Here is a 23,954-nt window from a genome sequence, read left to right on the forward strand (position 1 = left end):
ATAGCGAATCTCCACCTTTTTGGATGCTCCAAAGGATAATCATTATTTTTCTTACATAAAACCACCGGACTAGCATAACTACTTGAGATAGGCGTTACGATCTTTTTACGTAGCATATCGGTAATATGCCATTCTATAATTTTTTCCTTATTCTTATCATACCGGTATGGTTTTTGACGAACCGGCAATGCATCTCCGGTGTCAATACTATGGTTAGTAACCTGGGTAAATCCTGGAATATCACTAAATAAGGAAGCAAATTCACTTACCACTTGTCGGATTCTATCTTGCTCGTCATTAGGCAGGTGGTCAAGATTTAACCTCGGCGGTTCAACCTTTTCTACACGCACTGGTTTCATCGTCAGCTTAAGAGACGCTTCATTAAAATCCAGTGTAGCTTGTGCGTCTGAAAGAAAGTCTATTCCTAGTATTAAGTGTGCTTGCAAATTCTTTACTATAAAAAACATCACCTTTACTTGTTCGTCCTTGATACGGATGTACAAAGGTACTTTACCTACGCACTTAGATTGTTCTCCTTGCGCCGCTAATACTGTTGTATTATCCGCATTATATATGCGGTATTTGCGAAAATACTTTCTAAAAAAGACTTCTGCCACACAGGAACACTGCGCGCCGGTATCCAGGAGTGCGGTGGCCGGGATATTATTTACCAAGACTTCAATCTTCGGAAGAGTTAAATTTTTCACCATTACTGTATTTAACTTGTAGGAAGAGGGGTTTTCGTGGCCTTCGGATTTCCGCACCCTCTCGTCAGCAGAAATCCGTTTTAGTTTAAATTATTTTTTCTTTCGGTGCTTTCCTTCTTTCTCCACTGGCCTTGAGACTTTTTTCCTGGGTTGCTATTGAACTGTCGACGTTCGCCGGCTGTTTTTGAATGCTCGGGTTTCCTTGCCCACTGATTCGCTTTGCTTTCGTAGCCGTGTGCTTGAGTTTGCTGTAGTCTTGGCGTACCAAATTGGTTTCGCTGTTGATATTGGCGTCTTCTTTCGACATCCGCCGTTCTTCTACTTTCAAACTGGATTGCTAGCTCAAATAACTTTTCCAGTGTAGTCGGATTTCGTAATTCAATAAAGTCTTGCACTTGGGGTAGTAACCTCGGCAAAATCACTTGAATTATTTCAGGATCCGGACAGTTTCCATACAAGAGCTTGAAAACGTGAATTTTTCTTAAAATAAAACTCGAGAGGTTTTCCATTCTTTGTTGATATATACTGAAAAGTTCTGTTTCTAATTTCGTACGATCCCTTACAACAGGGAAGGCTTTTAGTAGGGCAGTCTTGAAATTTTCGTAGGTATAGGTGGGACTTCCTGCTTGACCCAAGAGACTTCTGCCGATACATTTGAACCAGTTAAGCGCTTGGCCCCTCAAAGCGCTGGTAGCTAAGGTAACTTTTTGAAACTCGTGCACGGGGTAGAGCATGAAGTGGTCATCCAATTTTTCTAAAAAACTGGTTACCTGTGAGTTTCCATTAAACGTTGCTTCTGGTTTCATCGAAGCGCGCATGGTCTGGACAATATACCCAAATCCTTCCAGGGCGCAGCTGGCATTTCTGGATTCTGAGCTGTTTCTGCAGGCAGCACAGGTTCTTCTTGAAACTCGGCCATGGTTATTCTTCGTCGGGCGCCACTATCAGGTTCAATGTTTCTTCTAACCTTCTTCGGAAACATACAATGATCTGACTAGAACAGAGAGCTTACTAAAGCTATGTTCACTAATTGTAGTAAGTAGACAGGATACAGACGAAGGGTATACAAAACCCTTTATTTTTTTCTTTATATACAATGACTTCCGTACTTCGGAATACAATGACCCTCCACTCGGGGTCTAACTTAAAAGATATCAAAATAAAACTAAACTCTAATTTAACTTTAGAATAAGATTGGCCTTATAATAACAGAAAGCGTATGTAGCACAGAGACTGTGAACACTACAATACGTTTAATTTATCAAGAGGATTAAAACCTCTGGCCTGGAAGGCAAAGTAGCAACTGCGTAACTTCTAAGGTAAGCGGCCTGCTTCGAACTCACGGCTTCCTCTCTTCTGCTTGGCAAAAAGGCCACACTTAAATACTTGGCGTTCGCCAGACAACTTTGCATAAACTCCTTCACGCTTATAATTCTGGCCGGAAGTAGAAAATAAGAAGTGATAGTAAAGATTTAAAATAAAATAAACGTTAGTAAAACTTAAGATCCTTACAAGTTCAGATCCGTAAATCATCAAATTCTAAGTCGTTCATTACAACAGGCTAGCCCTTGACTATGGCTATAGTACGTAGTTAACATACTGAATATAATGTATATACAAGCTTGTAAATACTTAAGGTATACTATGTTCATAGTCCTATTTGGATATAAATTTGTAAATTCGTGCACTTATTCATTGATTTAATATTAGATGTGTTGTATGTTATTACTGACGTTATTATTTTAGTGTTGTACTGAATTTCCTTAGTTATAAATATGGCTTCCTGTCTTAGGAATTTTACTTCCCGGGACGTGCAGTCCTTGGAAGGGAACAATGTTACGAATTCTCTGTATATGTAAGTAATTTTAGTGACATTATGTAAATCACAGTGTCTAGTTTATAATGCAACATTAAATGCGTCGAGATGCGAAGCTCAGCGGAAAAATAATGTTCCAGGGGTAAGTCTATTTAACATTGAGCTAAACCGTTACTCGTCCCCCCCGTTAACCTGGCGATTGTTTTGGCGACTAATTCTTTTTGCCAAATTTGGCGAGAAATCACCAAAAGTGGCCAAACTTAGAGACCATTTTGCGACATTTTGGTCTGATCCCAGTTTAACTAGAGTCTGATTCCTATATGTAATTGTAATCTATGCAGTTAAGAAGTAAGAGGAGAGGCACTAACTGGTTTTCCCTTTCACTGCCTTGAAGCAGTGTCGCACCCCTCGTGGAGCCCAAAACATTCAGGGACTTGCCATTAAGATCAATGGTTTTTGGTATGATCGGAGGTAAATATTTTGTAATTACGTCCTAAATATACGTATAAATGTATATATTTTCTTTTTTATTCCAGAGTGAAAGGAATATATTTTTAAATAACATTTCATTCTGCATGGAATTAAATGTATACTTTTCCCAGAACAGTTTAATTTGAATGAATTATATTCACAAGTTTTCATTAATTACAATAGAAAGAATTTTTGCGGTAATTCGATTTTCTTCGGTTAACGATTCCAAAAATTAAGATCAAAGTTTATTGTATTGCAAATATTAAAACTACGCATTATTTCTTTTCTGTTTATAGAGCTTCTAGCTTCTGGGGCATGCTTAAGACTCCCTATATAATTAACACCCTGATTGGTTAATTTAAATTTAGAGCACCTTTTATTTTAATAGTGAAGTACATTAAATATGGCTGCTGATTTCCATCTGAAAGAAGGCAGATGGACCTAGTGTGCTTTGCCATAAATAAATACACCAAACACCATCTGAAAGAAATAAAAAAAGGATTTTTTTAAATATTATTTAAAACTTGTAACAGAGTTGTTATAAAATGTGAGGGAAAAAAATTTTAATACTTATCTTTTTTTGCCTTTAGTTTCAACAATACATAGTCTAAAAAAATATTCTTTGCTACTTCCTTAAGTACACATCTCGTAGACTTTGCTTTACAGTACGAACAGTTCTTGCTTAAATAGTTTTACAAACATATTTGTCAGCAGAATTTCAATTTATGTTTACAATTAAATGTTAAGGTTATTATATATATAAATAATATTTAAAATCATGATAAAGTTAGATATATTTAATAACTAGATTTCTTCATAGTAACATTCACAGGTGTTTATGAATGAATAAAGCTTCATTTCCAAATATATTTATAATAATTTTTCTAAATATTTACGTATTTTGCTAAAGACAAATATATTCTTTTTTCGAGAATATGCATAAATACTCATATATATATATTCAAAATAAAGTAATTAAAAGTAAATTAAAAAGCCTGTGTTGCTTGGAGATGGTATATGGAAAGTTTTCTTATTATAAACATATATATATATATCATATTGACCGCACATGGTATCAGGACTTGCGTTCCTCTTTACTTGCTTTGGAAACATGAACTGTCCTGACTCGGAACAGGGAGCTTACTCAAGCTATGTTCAATAAATTGTGAAGTAGACAATACACACAGGAAGGGTATACGAAACCCTTTATTTTTCTATCTTTACAGAGATTTCCGGAACTTCGGAATACAGAGTCGCCAAACACTTGTGGTCTGAACGTAAGAATATAAAAATACTAACTAAAACTCTAACTAAAACTAACTTTGGATTAATATACAAGTGCCTAACTTTAAGATTGGCCGTTATTTAACAAAATCCGTATGTAGTACAGAGAGCTGCTGAAACTACGATACATTTGAAATTATCAAGAGGACTAAACCTCTGGCCTTGAAGGCAACCAGCAACCGAGTAAAACTACTATGGCAAGCGGCCTGCTTCTAATAACTCCTTCCTCTCGTTTGCTTGGCAAAAAGCGACAACTTAAGTACTTGGCGTTAGCAAGACAAATTTGCATAAATAAGTTAAAGCTTTTAATTCTGGCCGGAAGTAGAAAATAAGAAGTGATAGTAAAGATTTAAAATAAAATAAACGTTAGTAAAACTTAGGATCCTTACAATGGTACTTCCGCCGAATTGGCAAACGTTTCTGTACAGATCTTTTATACAAATGTATGGTTATAAATGAAAAAAATTAACTTCTTATCATATCTGTCTATATATTTATTAATGTATCGTAATATACAATGTAATTCGAAATGTAAGATAAAGGTGGACGTGGTGCTGTACTGATTAACCCAATTGGTAAAGGGACAGTGCCCACGTCCTCCGTTGCTTATCGCTTATATATTTATTAATTCTGGCGAAGACTACAGGATTTCGTGGTAATTTCATTCTTTATTTAAAATATGTAAACCCAAAATGGTTATTTTTCAATTATGTAAAAATAAAATGATGAGTTTAAAATGTGCAACCATTACGCCTAAAAAATTTTAAAAAGTACAAGTTACAATATTATGTGGATGAGAAAAAAGGACTTTATTTAAAAAATTTTGACAGTTGGATTATGAAATAAAAGTAACGAATACTGTATCATCAGTATCGAAAGGAGTATACATATTTTCTCCCTTATACCACTTAGTTGAATTTGAAAATCAATGACCTAAAAGAAGCCTATTATCTTGCCATAAATAAATCTATAAAAAAGGAAACTTTCTTTGAAAAGCCAAATTTTTCGTTCTAGATCTTTCTGCTATTCTCCTGCCCCTTTTTAAGACCACCAGCAGCCGAGCCGTAAAGTCGCTGAACGCTGGTAGTTCGATCCGAGGTTCGAATCGGGCGAACGGGCTGGCTGCATGGGCGTTTTAGTGTTTTTCCCCATGTGTAACGTGTATACGAGCCAGTTTCCCTTAGAAATTCCTCCTAGAAGGCATCCCTCCCCTTAGGCAGATAGCCTAGTGTGCTTTGCCGTAATCTCAATAAACCAAACCAAACCAACCTGCCCTTTTAAATTTCCTTTTCCGAACAGTAGTGTTAATTAGATTTGGTGAATTTAATGAAGCTGAAACAATTACCTTTATTTTTAAAAGACGAAATTTATGAAGGCTGTATGAAATAAAGCATCAGATGTGAGTAATCAAACTTGGATCAAAGAATCAATGTATCGAATGACCAATGTATCGAAACATACAAACTGAAAATGGCATCCTGTGTTTTAGATGTAAAATTCATTATACCACGTAAGTGGCCTTTTAAAGTGCAAATGGAGAAACATCGGCAGTAATGTTGAATGCAGTCTATCGCTTTTAGCCTGGCGTCACTAAGATAGCGCCACGGCTAGCTGTTTAATGGCGCCACTTTAGATGGAGCCACTAGACTGCTATTCTTAAATTCGAAAGTGTGATAAAATGGAGGAAAAATGAAATGATTAAATCAACAATCAAACACATCTAATAATCTAATCATCTAACCAAACACAGTAGATTGCATATTACATCCTTTACGAAACATCTATGAATATTACTTTTTAGTTTATTACATAAGAAACTTGAATGTGCTAAAACTGTTTCCGTTTGAATTGTTGAATTCTGCTGATAAACAATGACCGCTGATCGTGAGGATTCAATAGGCATAATAGATATTAAGCTATTGACCTATGTAATGAGGATGTAGCCCTACGACAGTGGCGTTATTTGAAATTAGAGAGAGCGAAGCGCTTTTGATAATAAGACCAAAAAGATATAAACTTGTGCCGCCTTCTTATGATACAAAAGGGAACTTTTGGATTCCATAGTTTCTGGATAATTCCTGAAAAAAGTTTCTCATAAAAACAAAAATTTTAGTGAAATTTTTACTTAGCCTTCTAATTAAGGCAAAATGTTAAGTCAGGTTACTATTTAACAGAAATACAGCTAAGTTTTAAAATTCTGGTTTAGATCCTGAGTTCTAGCAATATCAGTAGAGATCTTTCCCGCACGCAGAGGTATGAGTCAAGACTCATACCCCTTGACTCATACCTCTGCGCTATCAAGTGCCAATGGAAAGTTGGAAAGGCTAAAGCCATTTGAGCAGATTATTTCTTTTCCCCGGCTAATATCATCTATTCTGCAATTTATTGAAGTATTTATATAATATTTATGACAAGGTTGAATTTTTTTTCTGCAGTTTTAAGGATTTTGTAGTGTTTGGTTGTTTGTGAGTATCTTTTTGATAGTGTGAAGTATTCCTTTTTCGCCGAAGAGGGAGGTAGTCAATTTTTCTATCTATTATTATTTTCTGAGGCATGAGGATTAATCTTCATTTTCCCTGTGTATCCAGGTTTAAGGCCGGAAAATCTTTTGCACTAAATTTAGGTTTTAAGATTTCTTTGTTAGATCGCTTCGGAACTTAATAGGAATATTTCCTGGCATTCAGCTTCTCCTCGTATAGGGCGCAGGGTTTTCTTGTTTGCAAAATTAACAAGTAGGGTTTTTCGGTTTTCGCTCTAGTACCTTCAAAGCTCATGTGGCCTGCTCCCGCCGTAATACATCTCAGCTGGTTAAAACAGAGGTGCTGTTAATGTCTTTAGTCTTGAGCTCTTGCCTCTTTATTTTTAAAGCGACACTTTTCCGTTAAAATTTCCTTACATATCCTCATACTGTTTCTAAAATTCTCACTATTCCTCTGAAGCGGAGTTTTAATCGTTTTATCATTTACATTGGGGAGCTGAAAAAAATAAATAAATAAATAAATAAAAATATAAATAAAAATAAAAATAAAAATAATAATAATAAAAAAAAAACTGCTACCAGTTATCCCTTGTAATAGTGCATTATACATATAATCAGGGCTTAAACTCAGATGGAGATCGGCTAAGCTGCTTCTTACCTTCTAGGTGGAATTGTAATTCCAGCCAATGCCCTAAATAAGACAAGATCCGATATTTTCTTTTCTATTTAACTATTTAAAATTAATTTAGTAATTTATTAAATTTCTCTTTACAATTCTCTTAATTTAAATTTAATTATTTTAATTTTTAGCTATTTTATTTATTCATTTTTTTCTTTCGTTCCTGACACAAGATATCGGCTAGCATCTCTGTAGATATCGACGATGGTTACATAAATTCGTATTCCCATTATCCATGAAATTTCGCTTCTAATTCATTATCTCATATTTTCCGTAACTGTGTGTAGTTAACATTTTCAGGAAGCATAAAGTGAAAGATCTCTGCTTCCTGATAGCTTTTCCCAATTTCTGAGAGATTGTTGTTCTGATTTTTATCCTCGACTGGACTCAACCATTTGTTCGTTTTCGGAGTTGTTTTCCTCTGAAGACAAGGATGTGTTTGTTTCCGACTTCTGTTTCTGCCAGAAGGCAGAAAGTTTTTAATTAAGCGGAGCTTTTGTTATTCTTTTCAGTATTCCACTGTTCATCTAAGGAACTATTGTAGCTTCGTCGCTAAGTTGTTTTACGTTTTTCATATCTATTGCTAATTTTTTGGAAGTCTATCTTCCTTTTAGCCTTAGTTTTTAGTTTCATCTTTAGTTTTTTGGGAGTCAACTCGGTTGCTTTTTCTTCTTTAAATTTGTTAATAGGTGAAGGTTTTGCTTCTTCCTTTTCTGATTCCTCTTCTGCTTTTACGTCCATAACAGCGACGAGTGTTCCGTCACTTTTCTTGTTTCTCTTGAGTTTTCTTGATAAGGTAACTCACTGGCTATATTCGTTGTTGATCCTTTTGTACTTATAAAGAACTTATTAGTGCATTATTGTTGAGCTCTCAGTTAGGCGTTTTGTTCAAGTTGTTCATGAACGTAATCTTGATAGAGTTATTTTTAGAGTTTATATCGTTCTATACGTTCATCAGATAGATAACTGATGGTATTTCGTTCAAATGTGCTAAAATTCTGTCTTTTGTCAGTCTCCGGTGTATTAAGAATGTTTATTTCAAATGCATTCTCATGAATTTCCCATAATTTGCATTTCCTTGCATAGGTTTTTGGTGAATAGGTTTTTTTTTTCTGGGGAATCTATCCTGTAAAATGGCAAAGAAGCAGCTAAGAAGGTACATTAGAATGCTGAAAAGTACCAAGTCACCAGCTCGTTAACCCATGTGGCTGTATTCTTGATTTGTAGCGAAATTTTGGATTCTACTGCATGGTATTTATTTTATCATGTGGCATCGCAAATGACAATCAATTTAGAAGTGAGATGGCGCTATTTGTTACAGATACATAATGGCGGAGGTAAGAGTTTATTTTTGTTTTTTGCTTAAATTTAATTGATATATCTAAGTAAATATGTCTGAAACTTATTAAAATCAAAGTTTAAGCTTTATTTACATATTAGGGTTTACATGTGTCTGTAGAATTTTTAATAATTTTTTTCAGGCATGTGTGATCAGTGTTAATAGTTGTGGAGGAAAAAAAGCGGGAGTTCGTACTGTTTACTGTTCAAACTTCGTGTAATTTATGTAGAACTCTGTACATATTGTACCTTGTGATTTCAGTTAGAACGTAAATATATATAAGTATTTCTTTCAGCTTTTTCTGATTTTTAGGCTAGTTTATCGCTTTAAATGTGTTTTTTTAAATAGTTTCATAGTATAAATGTGCATTGTCGGTAATTGAGGAACGACAAATTTATTGAGTAGCTGTTAATTAAATCTGAATCCTTGATCGTCGAAAAGTAAAATTTTCATGATTAGTTTAGCAGCACTGTCTGTACGTTAAGAAAGAAATATTTGACAAAACTATTCATTTTTCTGATGTTTATTGATATATATGAAAGAGAATATTGATTTTAAGAAAAGTTTGCTTTGCAATTTTGTATTTTTTTTAAAGTGAAAGAAGTTTCCCTGTGACGATTCATCAGGCCATAAAATCGGTGTTCGTGCCTGCGTATATTTTTAAATGTATTTGATAGTCAAACATCTGACAGCTCATCTGGAATAAATTCATCTAGCTGTAGTCTGACCATGTGCAATTTCAAGCTCCAACTAGTATTACTGTTAATAGTATGGAATAAAGAGCAAAGGCGTAGGATAGTTATTAATTAAAGAGTAAAAAAAATATTTTTCTTATAATTATGTGTCTGTGACAACTAAGAGGATACACTTAATGCTCATGGTAGCATAATTCCAGCATCAAATGGCAAAAGTGTCTGCAGCACAGGAGTAAAGAATGAAGAAATAGAGTAAAATGATTGATATCTTTATAACTCTGTCTGCTCCTTGCTTCTGTGCTATGAAGAGCTCTAGCCATCTTTTTATGTAAACTTTGAATCCAGCCAGCTTATTTTTATTTCTTTTTTGATAATCTACGTAAATTATTTTAGGTACATTATTATATTTATCAGCATCAGAATTCTTAATAGTTAGTAATCAAGCATAAAAAAATTTAATGATCCAGTTTCTCACTCTTTTTTGATAATTCTATTATTTTAGGAGTATTATTTTTTATCACTTGTTAGCTGTACGGATGTTGGCTCAAATATTAGTAGCATCATTTTCCCCCACCTGTTCGGATTGAAGACATTCAGTTGTGCTGGATATCTTTTATTAGAAAAAAAAAAAAAAAAGGACAGGAACACAGTAATCATACAGTAAAAATAATAATTTCTGGAATTAAAAGTGCCTGTTTTGCATATGATAAAACTTGACAAATCTAAGATCACAAAAAATGCCAAGAAAAGAGTTTAATGATTATGTCAAGGTAAGTGTCATAAACAATAGATTACATGTAATGGAGACTATTTACAGTTGTCCAAGTAATAGATTTTTAATTACATTGTTAGTATTTGTTAGAAAAACCTGTGTCATTGCATATCTTTTGCTGTAACTCTTCATAATTGGTTCTGCATTATAATTCATTTATAACAAGTTTATCAAACGTTCTTGATAGTGGGGGCAAATTTTTTTTTAATGGCTGTGTAGCATGGGGGCAAATTTTTTTTTAATGGCTGTGTAGCAAGCAACTTGCTTTTATATTTAACACAAAATAATAGTATGTGGATAGCTTGCAAAAATTGATAATATGCGGTAATTGATTGGTAGCTTTTAAAACAGCTTACCTAGCTGTAATATATACTAACAAATTTGCTTATAATTTTTTCATGAACGTCTATCTTTTTTGTTTTTTAGCCATAATATAATATGTACGGGTAATATTTTGACCTCTTCTTCCTGGTGACTACACAGTTATCAGGAGGTTTCTGCTTGTTTGAATTGACATCTTCATTTTTAGTATATGCATCTTGCCCATAAAGTGCTTCATCACTAATTGACTAATCATACAGAATCATTTTTTATCTTCAGTGTAACTTTTTGTATGTTATTGAAACGGACAATTTTTAGCATCATTTGTGCAGCTAAGAATTGCAATAATTTATTTCACTCACCTTTCTAAGAAGTGAGTTCTTATTTAATTTCTGGTACTTGAAAAAGTAAATGTGATTGTTTCTGGGAATCTTTTAGTTTCTGAGGTAAAATTAATAGAACAATGAAATTACGTAAACTAGTTTTTTTTTGTGCCGTCCAGCCGGTATAGTGATTAGTGACCGAAATGCCGTCGCATGGACCTCCGACATAAGGTTCTACACCAATCATAGTTATGTCCTTGCGGCGGAAAAGAATCTACCATACCCTGACTGCAGTAGCGTCAGCTTGGGTTCGAATCCTGGAGAAGGTTTAGTTGTAACTGTCTGTCCCTTCATAGGAGATGATGGTGGCCACTTCCATAATTGTTTTTTTCCACTTGCCTAAGATGGCATTGGCCACCACTAAGGGCAGAAGGGGTGGCTGTTCTTTTAGGCACCTAATAGGTGGCGACCGCTACCATCCTATGAAGGGACACAATTTTACATCCACGCCTTCTCCGTGATTTGAATCTGGGCCCTTTGCTATCGCAGTTAGGCTTCCCTAACCACTTTACCATCTGGGTGGCTAGTGCTTCCATAATGTAATGGCAATCACTTCAGGCTGTTCTAGTGGCACAAGACTAATGGCTAATACGTAAAGTGTCCACCCATTACAAAAAGAGTTTATTTCTTGTGACATTTAACTGTACATGTAATTGTAAGTAAAATCTAGACTGTGTTGGACTCTGCCACATTCGGTGCGAAATCCAGTGTAAAGCTTCTGCCCATTACAAAAAAAAAGTTTATTTGTTGTGACATTTAACTGTACATGTAATTGTAAGTAAAATCTAGACTGTGTTGGACTCTGCCACATTTGGTGTGAAATCCAGTGAAAATACTGAATAATTTGCCAGATATTGACTGTTAGCATGCTAAAACCCGATATATTTTAAAAATATATATGAAGATCACTCCTGCAACAGATCCAAGATTAACTTTATCTGTGTGTGAATCAGTTGCTTTGCTGATTTCATGAGTGTTGTCATTTCATTCATGAAATCCCTGAATGTCCATCTAATAATCTTTGTAGTGCATTTTTTTTTCTTTCTTTTCTTTGTTATATTTTGCTGTAATGGCATAGCTTTAAATCTTATGCTTGGCTCCTTGAGAGTGTCTTTTTACTCATTTGTTGGAAGTGGGTGGGATATCTTCATCCATTTTGTGGAAGGATTTCTTGACAGTCTGCTTTGAAATTGTTTCTGGATATTTGGACTAAAGAATATGAATGGGAGAAGGCAAGCTGTCTTTCAAATCGAAGCCAGTAAGGCAGTGAAGCAAACATGCAGGGTGCTGTAGAAATTCATTCTGCTTGAAATACTAGTGAAGTATTAAGCATAAATCTACTTTTGAGAATTAGGTTTTGCTGCTATTTATACTCAAAAATTTTTATTCTGCAGTGTGATCGTTTTGATTGTACAGAAATTTTTTGCTGCTTTACAATTAATTATTTTCGTAGTTAAATATTTAATTAATGGTTATTATTACTATTTCTAATGTAATACTCTATTACATTATGCTTTCATTTTGACTGTCTGTGGTAATACATTTCTATAAATTCATAGGTGTGGCATTTATTATTATTAAAATAATTCAAAAATATTGGGCAGAATTGCTAGGAGTGAAGAGCTTAGTAAGCCTTCATAGTGATTACCCTCCCAGATACTGACTGCATCCTCGAATGCTTGGTTTTAGGTTAACAATGAAAGAAGGGATTCTTCTCTCTCAGCTTCCGGAGCATTGAGAACGCATTCAAACTAAGACATAGGTTGAATTATAGCAAGTTATTAATAAGAAATTTATGATAATTTAGTGCTTCCGAAAATGTTTTCGAGCTCCCTCACTCTGCAAAAGAATTCGATAACATTTTTGTTGGGGTTAATGTTTCCAACTACACTGGTTATCATAAATTAATAAAAAATCACAAAAATAGCGATAATTCCCTCATAAATAAGCCAAACCATGTAAAATTTGAATATGTTGCCAAGAAAGAGTAGCTGAGTAAAACAGCAATATGCAAATTAGTGGTGCTGCATTCGGAATATGTCATCTGCGAGGAGAATAAAAGTCCATGTTTGAGAGCAAGCCCACATATTTCACTGTGATAGTGATATCAGAAATCTGAGTTAGCCAATTCGTAACAATGACCTCCAGGCATCATTTGCCTGCAGAACTATGATGGATAGCCATTGGGAGACTAGAGGCAGGATAAAGTCAAACAGAAGTGGCCAGATGGCTAAATGCGAGTCCTTCTGTGGTTCATAGACTTTGGAGGCGATTTCAAACCACAGATTTGGCCTCTAGGAGGTTCAGCCAAGGACGGCCACCTGCTACGACGAGCGCCGATGACTGATATTTAACATTATGTGCATGCAGGAATAGAACCGCTACTCCCACTCTTCTTAGGTCCTCCCTTGCTGCAGCCACCGGAAGGTTGGTGTCAAAGTCAACTGTACATAGAAGGCTTCACGAAGGTGGTGTGTTTGCGAGATGACCAGCCATTTGCGTGTTGCTCACGTCACGCCATAGGAGGGTCCGTTTGCACTAGGCACGACAACATGTCGACTGGACGCTTGATCAGTGGAGGGCTGTTCTCTTTATGGATGAGTCCAGGTTTAGTCTAGAAAGCGATAGTTGGCGTAATTTGATATGGAGAGAACCTGGAACCCGTTATCATCCATCAAACATTCGTGAAAGAGATGCATACGGAAGAGACAGTGTCTGTGTTTGGGGTGGCATCTTTTTGGGTGGATGCACAGACCTCCATGTCTTTCCAACGGAAACTGTGAATGCTCCGGTTTATAGAGATGAGATCCTTGATGCTTATGTGCGCCCATGTGCTGGGCAATAGGTGATGCTTTCCTGTTACAGGACGATAACTCAAGACCACACAGGGCTCGCATCGTAGCTGATTATCTTCAACAGGAAACAATTGTGCGCATGGAGTGGCCAGCTTGATCCCCGGACTTGAAACCTATTGAGCATTTTTGGGATGATTTAGAGAGACGTCTAGCTGCTCTCAGTCTGCCTCCTCAGACCCTTGCCGCACTTGTAACAGCTTTGCAAGAGCAATTGCTCTTGCTTCCTATGGAACTGATAGACTGCATAATTGAAAGCATCACGCATCACTGTATGTGCTGTATTGCTTCTAGAGGCGACCATATTCTTTATTGAAGGTACTTTTCCTATAGCAAACTGACACCTTTGATTTGTTCATTTTATACATGTGCTAATTTCTATACTACCATAATTGTCTGGTAATTTATTTTTATGTTATTTGATACCTTACCTTATGTTGTATATTGTGGGTAAGTTTCATAAAATTCTACATGTAATAACTTGTCCAGTAATCGTGATTTTCCTTAATTTATGATAACCAGTGTATTTCAGAATAAGATTTAAGTTTTAAGAATAGGAGTAAATTTGGAATTGTTTCTGTTAAATGTTATTTTGTTCTTGTCAGGAGGAGTTTTTTAGATTGTCTATTTTGTGGCTAGCATTATTATTATTATGTTGAAAACTGATGGATTTGATAAGGTTTGCTTTTTAGAAATTTTGGGCAGCCGTCGGTTCTTACAATTAAGGTAGAGGATCTTCATTGCATCATAAAACTTCATACTGAGATACTTTCAAATGTTTCTGATTTCTTTGATTGTCTTTGTTATAATTTTAAAATAAAAATGTTTTAAGGAGTTTCCAGTTAAATCAATACAATTTTTTAATTGCCTTCTCATGTCACAGAATGGATTTTTAATGAAATTAAAGCTGGCAACTTGAAGATTTTTCTAACAGTAAAGGAATAAGAATTAAAAGTTTTTATGTAAAGCATTCTCATTTTTAAGCCATTCAATATAGTGCTCTGACAGGTTTTTAGATGTTGCTGGCGGATTTGGATTGCTTTCATATAATTTCAAGGCCTGTGTTTATGCTTGTAAAGTTTGTTGACTTCTTACACATTTTTGACTCGATTTTTCCATGTGCGTTTCTGTGGCATTGAAGCTTCACTTCTCCCAATTCAGATTCTTTATTTAGACAGTCATACTCGGTATTTACCGAAAATCCCGTTGATCATTTTTGCCTATTAAAGACGCCAAAGTATGTGATTTTTCGCCAAAAACACTCTTTTTCTAGAATTTTCGGTTAATCTTTGGATTATGGCAACTTGGCAAAAATTTGGTGACCAACCCTGCTGCAGCAATCTGCTAGTTTTTTTTTTTTTTTTTTTTGACGCCATTTTGTTTTTACGAAGTAAAAGCATTTTTTTTTTTTTTTTAACTCAACATTTCTTTCCAACAATCTGCTAGCCGAATTACGCTTATGCTAGAACTTTTATGGAACGAAAGTGCTTAATCATGACGAAGATTAGGTGCGAAATTGGGAGAAAGTGCAGAATCACCCACTGCTTGCCGCGTTTTTAAGAATAGCACATACACGGTATCATCCATGTACACGTGGACCTATTTTCACTTAAAAAAACATCCCAGAATTGCACAAAAATGGCATTGCGCACACTCTTGACTTTATCCATGTACACTGCTAAAGTCCTAGCTAGTAACCTTTATCGCCTTAGCAAAATGTCGCCAAACTACCTGTTACCATATTCCAAAGATTAGCCGAATTTTCTCGCACAGAATGGAAATGGAGAGTATGTTACTCAAGAAAACTAAATGTATCAAACTGATTTTTGTCCCTATTGGCTGAGATTTCTGTGCCTAGAAAAATTCGTGATAATTTTGAGTAATGTACAATCGCCTGCCTTCTAGCAAATAACATTTTCATTTTCAGCTCTCAATTGGCTGTAAAGTGGGCAGCATTTTACTTACTTATCTAACCCTAAGGAGTTGGATGTTGCAAATATTGTTCTAATTGTGTGTAGGAAAGCATAAGAAGTTTCTGAGACCTTTCAAATCTCAGTGGCTAGTAAGTGTTAAGTTGTACCACAAGATGTAGTGTTAATAAACCTTTTCATTGTATTTTGCATATTACCTGTGATATTGGAGACTTGTTTGTAGCTGTAAAAAAGAATAATTCATCACAGCAAGTGCAGTTAGATGGCTAATTAATTAGATGTAACCTTACAAATACACTTTAAATCTTAAGTAGTATTCTTAAGTAAGGATTTGCTTTTTGATATAGAATGTTTTCTAAATTTTAAGCAGTATTAAGGTTATTTAAACATGAAAAATAATCTAACAACATGCTGTGAAACTTGATATTGCCAAATCACCTAAAATTTTTGAAATGATTATGGAAGTATCAAAAATTTTTTCACGAAAAATAAAAATACTGGTACAGTCAAAAGTCGTTAATTCGGACATCCATAATCCGGAATGATCTATAATCCGGACCTCAAAGCTACAAACTTTCTGCGCATGCGTCGCGTTCACGCATGCGCACAGGCGTTTACGAGAGCGCGTAAGACCCTTACAGCTGCGAATATGTTTGTGCGCATGCGCGTTTAAATTGTAACGGAGTTATAGGCTAAGCTAAAGTTATCTAATTCAGTTAGTTAATGTTGCCGATTGCGTTGTTCCTTAATCTTCGAATTGGATCAGGCTTATTATTTTTTGCAGACTGTTAGAGCAATTTTATAAAAGTAAGCTTGAACTTTCGATTATGTCAAATAGAATTTCCAATATATATTTACTACAAAGCGAAAGTATGTTTTGAAATCTGAAATCTGTTTATCAATTTCACGCTGCTCTGCGGCAGAGGGGGGGGCAGAAACGTCATTATTAGATTATGATAGATTAGAAAGATTATGTCAAATAGAATTTCCGATATATATTTACTAATATGTAATCTGTATCTACAAAGTGAAAGTATGTTTTGAGATCCGAAATCTGTTTATCAATTTCACGCGGCGGATTGGAAGTTGATCTGTCAGCACTATCCTTATCTTCAGGGCAGATGTTTTTATTTTATTTGGTTTATAATTCCATACTAAGTGTAGTATTTCATCCTGTCTTTGATATGATTTAAATCAAGTTCCTCGTCATTATAATTCGCTTCCGATAGTGAAGAAAGTGACCCAGAGGTTATTGAAAATGAAAACATTTCGATTGACAAATTAGTCGGTATTCTCGACACAGCAATTATAGGACTAGAACAGCGGAACTTTGTAACTGAACAAGAAATTATGTCTGTTTATAGAATTAAAGAGAAAGTATTATCACATAAAATGAAGCAACTTAAACAACTTACATTGAAATAAATGTTTAATAAAGTAAACAAATAAAGCTTCTTTTTTTGTAAATTTTGATACCCTTTAGATCATAATTGTTCTTTATTTCATAAATTACAGTTTCATATTTTTAATTTTATAATTTCTGCATGCCATCTTACCATATTTAAACTGATGATCTATAATCCGGAATTGCCGAAGTCCCGATGAGTCCGGATTAACGACTTTTGACTGTGTTATATGTCCTTTTGACTGTGTTATATGTAATTATATATATACATAAAGTACATATCAATTTGTCACCATTTTCGATACACCCATACTTTTCTATCCACACATCTTGAAATTATCTCTTTTTTGCTTTTTGTTTGTTCATGGTAATTTTTTTAATCGCTTCCCTTACACATTTTTTTGAAAAAAATTACAAAAAATCATCACATTTTTTTATTTTATTATTTAATACTAGGAAACGAAACAAAACAAATTATATAGGTTTTAAGTTGAATTTTAAATTTTTTACAGGTGTAAAAGCATTTAGTTTTTACATTAGTTTACTATCCCGAGTTATCTCGGGGAAATAAAAAAATTAAATATTAGTCATTGTATGAGAGTTTTTGAAACAAGGGACAACACAAAGTGATATCTAACATTCTATACACTGGTAATCTGGTCTCTTTTTCTTACTGGCTTACCTCTGGAATCTCTTTTGCGGGAGCACAGAGGACACTGTCTCATTGGATTTGATTTTTTTTAGTAGCAGGAATAACATCTGGAAAATGCCTTGAGGTTATAATCACTATCTGAAAAATCATCGCTTTCGCTATCTTGCATCATCGCAATCATTTTACTTTTTTTCAACACAACTATCATTCTTTATACATTACTAATCCACAATTATAGGACTTGAACAGCGGAACTTTGTAACTAAACAAGAAATTATGTCTGTTTAATAGAATTAAAAAGAAAGTATTATCACATGAAACGTAGCAACTTACATTGAAGGAAATGTTTAATAAAGTAAACAAATAAATATTAAGCTTTTCCTTTTTGTAAATTTTGATACCCTTTAGATCATAATTGTTCTTTATTTCATAAATTATGGTTTCATATTTTTAATTTTGTAATTTCTGCATGCCATCTTACCAGATTTAAACTGATGATCTATAATCCGGAATCGCCGAAGTCCCGACGAGTCCGGATTAACAACTTTTGACTGTAGTTGTTTAAAACAATGAGTGAAGTCATTAAATTTTATATTTATTCACTTTTATACAGTTGTATGATTAACTTATATTTTGATGTCGAAACAAAGCCTACCGAGTGAGCGCTCTGTACTTCATTCTGTGTATTTAATGGCAGATGCAATCATACAAGGAAATATTTTTGTAATTTCTTCAGTATGAATTTTAGTCTTTTCACTTCAACTGAATAATTTAGTACATTTTATTGATAACATGCATCTAATTATACAATAATAATAATAATAATAATAATATAATTGCTATAATTGAAGTTCCACTTTGAAATGGTCATAAAGGAAAACTACTGGACCAAATGTTATCAAACATTGTAATTGTGTGAAGGAGGTCATGAGAATTTATTATCCGCAAAAAAAAAAAAAAAGTTCAAAAACTCATCACCAGGAGGAAATAGCGCTATATACAATGTTGTTAAACGAAATAAGGGTCGGAGTCTAACTTAACCTTTTGTTACACAGGTTTAATAGGTTGTATATCCTTAAGAAACATTGACTTAAACAAAAGGATAAAAGTCGAGTGCGCCATCCATGTAATGGAGAAATCCGTCCATAAAAACCACAGATTAGCAATTAGAAAGTGTGATATCGCAAATCACTCGCAAAAGTGTGTGCAATCCAGAAATCGTTTTCTTGCAGATCACTATTTGTGATTTCTGAAGCCTGAATTTGGCCCTAAGACATGAAGATAACAGTTTAAAACACTTGTAATAATTTCTAAAACGAAACTGTTTGTGAGGCAACAAAACTGCAGTGGTTTGTAATTGGCTTACAGCAAGAAGTAAATAATTTATGTTAATAATCTAAACAATTTGGCACAATTATAAGATGTAATACACTGACATGTCCATAACATTCCTCCTGATATGCTAAGAACTGCTGTTGAGAATTCAGTAATATGATTTAACTTATTTTCGAAAAATAGTGGAAGCCACATTGAACATGCTTGTAACACGTCCCAGAAATGATTAAACACATTTTAAACTACTGTCTTCATGCCTTATTTCATTTAACAATATTGCATACTGCTTCATTTGTCCCTGGTGGGGAGTTTTTGGACTTTTTCCACAGAAAATAAATTCCCATGACATGCTTTACACGATTACCAAGTTTGATAACATTTAGTCCAGTAGTTTTTCTTTTATGACCATTTCAAAGTGGAACTTTAATTATAACCACCCTATATTTTAATTCATTTGAAATTGAAGCAAATTGTAAAAATTATGCATACATATGACCAGGGACAGATTTTCATTGCCTGTACGTGAATTAAAAAGGGAGGACTTCCATAATTTTCAATTAAAATTTTTTTTCATACGTTAAAAGATTCAAAGAGAAAAGCAATAAATTAGACTTAACAGATTTGTCATTAGTGAGAATTTTTTTTTAAACATTTAATTCGGTGCATGTAAATTTATCATTTATTAGTCATGATAGATTGGCAAGCCTTTTCCCTGGTGACATGGTGATGCATATAAATGACTTAGTTTTGGTTTTGAAAATGGTGATTTGTTAATTGAAGTATGAAAGGCAAAGTAAAAATTATTTTAGGTACCTTCTGATTATCTGCTCTCCCACAAAAAGTCAGCTATACATTGCCATCTTTCATAATTGATAAGAAGCATTTGGCTATCCTTATGACTTATAGGTATAGTTTTGTTCATATCATTAACATCAGAAGGTTAAAAACATTTTATAAGGGGGAAAAGTCTATTTGGCCTATATTTTTACAGCTGGTGCATGCTGTTAAATGAAATGATGGCTAAATCCATGTGTGCTGAAGCATGTGGAAAATGTGTGCGAGGCTTATCTGTTGTTGCATGTATACTCAGAAATATATCTAAATATGCCAATTCTACTGCATATTGAGGGAGTTAGATCATCAGAAAGAACCTTATTTTATGTGTAATCACTAAGTCTGAAAATGATCGTGTACAGATAGAGAATGAATGCCATAACAATTTAGGATTTTTAGTTAATGTGCCAAGTAAGTATTTGTTTAACAATATATCTCATCATAGACTTGAGTTCCATGTATGTCTTTTTTGTGAATATCTTTCAAAATATTTGAAAATCAAATTTTTTTTTCCATAAAATCTTCATTATTAGTTTCTAAGAAATTATGTAGGAAGCAAAAACCATCACTATCAATTTTTAATTGTTCAAAACTGTCAGTTAATAAAGTGCATACAGTATTCAAAAGCATATAAAATTCATTAATTCTAAATTTATTCACAGGATATGTGGTGATTCATCATTATGTTTATATTGAAAGCAACATGTCTTATTTTTCGCCGAATTTCAACTGCAGACTTAATTTCTGATTCATCATCTATTCTGATTTCTGATTCTTCATTCCAATCATCATCATGATTACTTTTTAAAATTCAATTTCAAGCATATTCTTGTAGTTTGAATTTTTTCTGTATTCTAATAAAATGTTTTTTACCTTTCAATAAAATTAGTTTAATATTTATAAGTTTTCTTACATTTGTTGACAATAATTATTCTGATAAGAATATAGAGTCATAGTCTTAAAGAAAATATAAATTTAATATCTTATATTTTAATGTGGAATTTCATTCCATGTTCTCTTTTTTGATTAAAATGATCATAGTACATAATTTAAATACCTCCTCAATGATATCATAAGGGTCACCTTCCTGTCAAGTATCTAATGCTTCTTTCAGTATCAAAGGGAGTATAGCATTTGAGAGAAATTCTTGTGTTTTAGTGAAGGAGAGAGTGTAATGTTTTTATTGACATTTGGTATATCATTTACTACTAATATTACAGTATGAGCAGCTTATAGGATTAAAATATATTAAATTTGTATTTCAGTACAAGCGTAAAAGCTCATTTTCCTCCTCTTTTATCCATTCCATTGTTGTTTTTTGACTGCTCATACATTGAAAGATATCATTCTTTTTTTTTCAAGTGAACTAAGCCCATTTTCAAATTTTGCTTACATAATGCTGACCCAGAAGAAAGAAAGAAAATTCAAGATAAATTAATATTTAAAGTTTAATTTGAGCAACGCATAGCATAAAATGACTATAAATATATTTCTGTAATTTAAAATATAAAAAATTCAATTACAAATTTTTAGATAAAAATTTAGCAAATCAATAAAAATAATTTGTCTCTCACATCATATCAAGTCCGTTGTCTTGAGATTATTTTACTTGCAATTAGTTTGTAAATCTGCCTAAAGGGGACAGTACATATTTAAAGTATTATATCTAAAAAATTTTAATTATTTTTTTGTTTATATTTTGAATTGTGAAATATATAGTCATCTTTATGCAATGTGTTGCTCAGATTAAAATTTAAACATAATTTATCTTGCATTTTCTTTCTTTCCTTCTGGGACAGAATGTGTAAGCAGAATTTGAAAATGGGACTTTAGAATGTAAGATTACTTAAAAAAGAGAGAAAAAAAAAAAAAAAAAAAAAAAAGATGTAGAAACATTCAGATGCGGAAATTCTGAAAGTTTTCATTGATTTTTCCTTTCGAGACCAAAGACAAATTTTTTTCTTTTAGTATGTTGTAAGAAGGTAAAATGTCATATTTATTGAACAGTACTTTTAATTTATATTTTTATCTGGCTGATAGTGCCAAGATATTTAGAAATGCTCCTAACAGCAAATGAATGAAGAAACAGCTTTATATGATTATTGAAGCTGTGAGAGAACATGCTACTGTAGAATGTACTGATGCACAAAACATTATCTACAGGGTAGCCAGGAAGTCCCTTTACACAGGCAACTACTTCATTGTAATTTTAATAACACTTAACAGTTATTTGTCTGAAACATCCATATGTGCCCCACCATTTTCCCTGCACAACTTGATATGCCTGACTGTTGTACGCATCCACTTCGTAGCTGCGGTATCACATGCTGGGAGGCTTGAAGCACACTTGCCCTCAGAGCATCATTGTCCATATGCCACTTCTTTCCTGAAATATGATTTGGTGAAGCCCAATAGGTCTGGATTTACAAGGCAGCCGAAGACCCGCATACTTGTCAGTAAGCAGTCCTCTGAAGTGAAGTTGCTGGTATTTGCCATTCTTCTTCACTAAGCACAGAAGGGTGAGATAATGAACTTTACAGTGTTTTCCTCCCCGGGCAGTTATACGACAATGACTTTGAAATTCATGTGAGAAGCACTCATACCATATCAGTGATCTAGATGGGAGGCTCAAATCATAAATATTTTACCATCATGCACTGTTATATGCATTTAATTTATGTATAAGGGGACTTCCTGGCCCCACTGTGGAAGAAGAAAAATTATATTCAGAATGTAACTAAGAAGCACGACAGAACACTTTTATATAAATCTTTTAGTTTACAGTTATATAATAAGAATGTTTCTCTAAATATCAATAAAGAGAATTATTATTGGACTACAGTTAAATGGACTACATTATGTACAGTGGAGTTCTGATAATCAATGACTACATAATAAGCAAACAAAATTTCAATTTTGAAAACTTTTAGTATAGCATATTTTTTCTTATGTGAGTTTGCTGATGAACTTTTTAACAAAATATGCTATATTTATAATATTCTGATTGGAGAAGCTAATTTATTATAGAAATTATGCAGCATATATTTTGGCCACAACCGTGTGTTGTTATAACAAATGTGGATTGTGAATCTCAACAAATATTTTGCTTTAGATAATTTTTGGGTGCATCTTTTACCATTTTTACTTCCTTGTACAAAGAAAAGGAAGTATTGTAATCATGAAAAACTGAGTATCATATTTCATCCGAAATCCATTTTGATTGTTACCAAAACCATTTAGACATTTTTTTAGTGTGATGTCTGTCTATATAGACAGACTAGAGGACTCTTGTTTTGCAAAAGAAATTGTAAAATGGATTTAAAAGTTTTTTTTTTTTTTATGTGATGTATGTAGACATATCACATAACACAAAAACGATTAGCTGTAGAACGTTGAAATTTTGTATATGGCACTACTATGTGTATATGGCATCTAGTTATGCACCTCCCTTTTTTATTGCAATCTGCAGAGTACCAAACATGTGTGTATATATATATAGAGAGAGAAAAACAAAATAGTAAGAAATCTAGAACCAAATCCAAAGGCATGAGATCCCAAATCAGTTTGTTTTAAAAAAATTTTATAATATGCTCTCTCTGTATATGTATATATCAACCCTCTTATCCAGCTTAAAAATCCTTATAAAGCCTTTATTTTTGCAATCGTTGGCTGTAATCATAACTTCCAAATATAAAAGTGTTTTAAATGACAAAAGTATTCATGTTTATGGCAATGTCCAGTTTAAATAATTAATTTTTGACAAATAACAAAATCTAATTTTTAATGCAATCTCCCATCTCCTATACTTAAATTTGGGAAAGCTTTATACCTATTATAAAAAAATAAAATTATAAGAAGTTTTATTTCTTGTATAACAAAAATTAATCGGGATGAGTTTAAAATTGCAATTTTTGATGTCGCTTTCAATTTGCCTTGAGGGATGCCAAAAATTGTGTCTAATTTAATAGGCATCTTGTGTCCACATCAAATTTTTTTTTA

At 33.4% G+C, this 23,954-nt stretch overlaps 1 protein-coding gene across 2 annotated transcripts in view; it reads left to right on the forward strand.

The window, feature by feature from the left end:
- Positions 1-8,712: 8,712 nt before the first annotated feature.
- Positions 8,713-23,954, forward strand: part of LOC118181660 (mesoderm induction early response protein 1-like) — a 236,979-nt gene continuing 221,737 nt past the window's right edge. Inside the window, exon 1 of one of the 2 annotated variants that reach the window (XM_085808930.1) lies at positions 8,713-8,773. In XM_085808930.1, coding sequence (XP_085665056.1) covers positions 8,765-8,773 — 9 coding nt within the window. In that variant the 5' untranslated portion in view covers positions 8,713-8,764. Of the gene's footprint in view, positions 8,774-8,926; positions 9,044-23,954 lie in introns of those variants that run through there. The other variant, XM_085808931.1, reaches the window with a different exon arrangement.

Source organism: Stegodyphus dumicola, chromosome X2 (assembly GCF_044657685.1).
Source record: "Stegodyphus dumicola isolate Sdum_Otavi_A_Nest chromosome X2, ASM4465768v1".
NCBI classification, from domain to species: Eukaryota; Metazoa; Arthropoda; class Arachnida; order Araneae; family Eresidae; genus Stegodyphus; species Stegodyphus dumicola.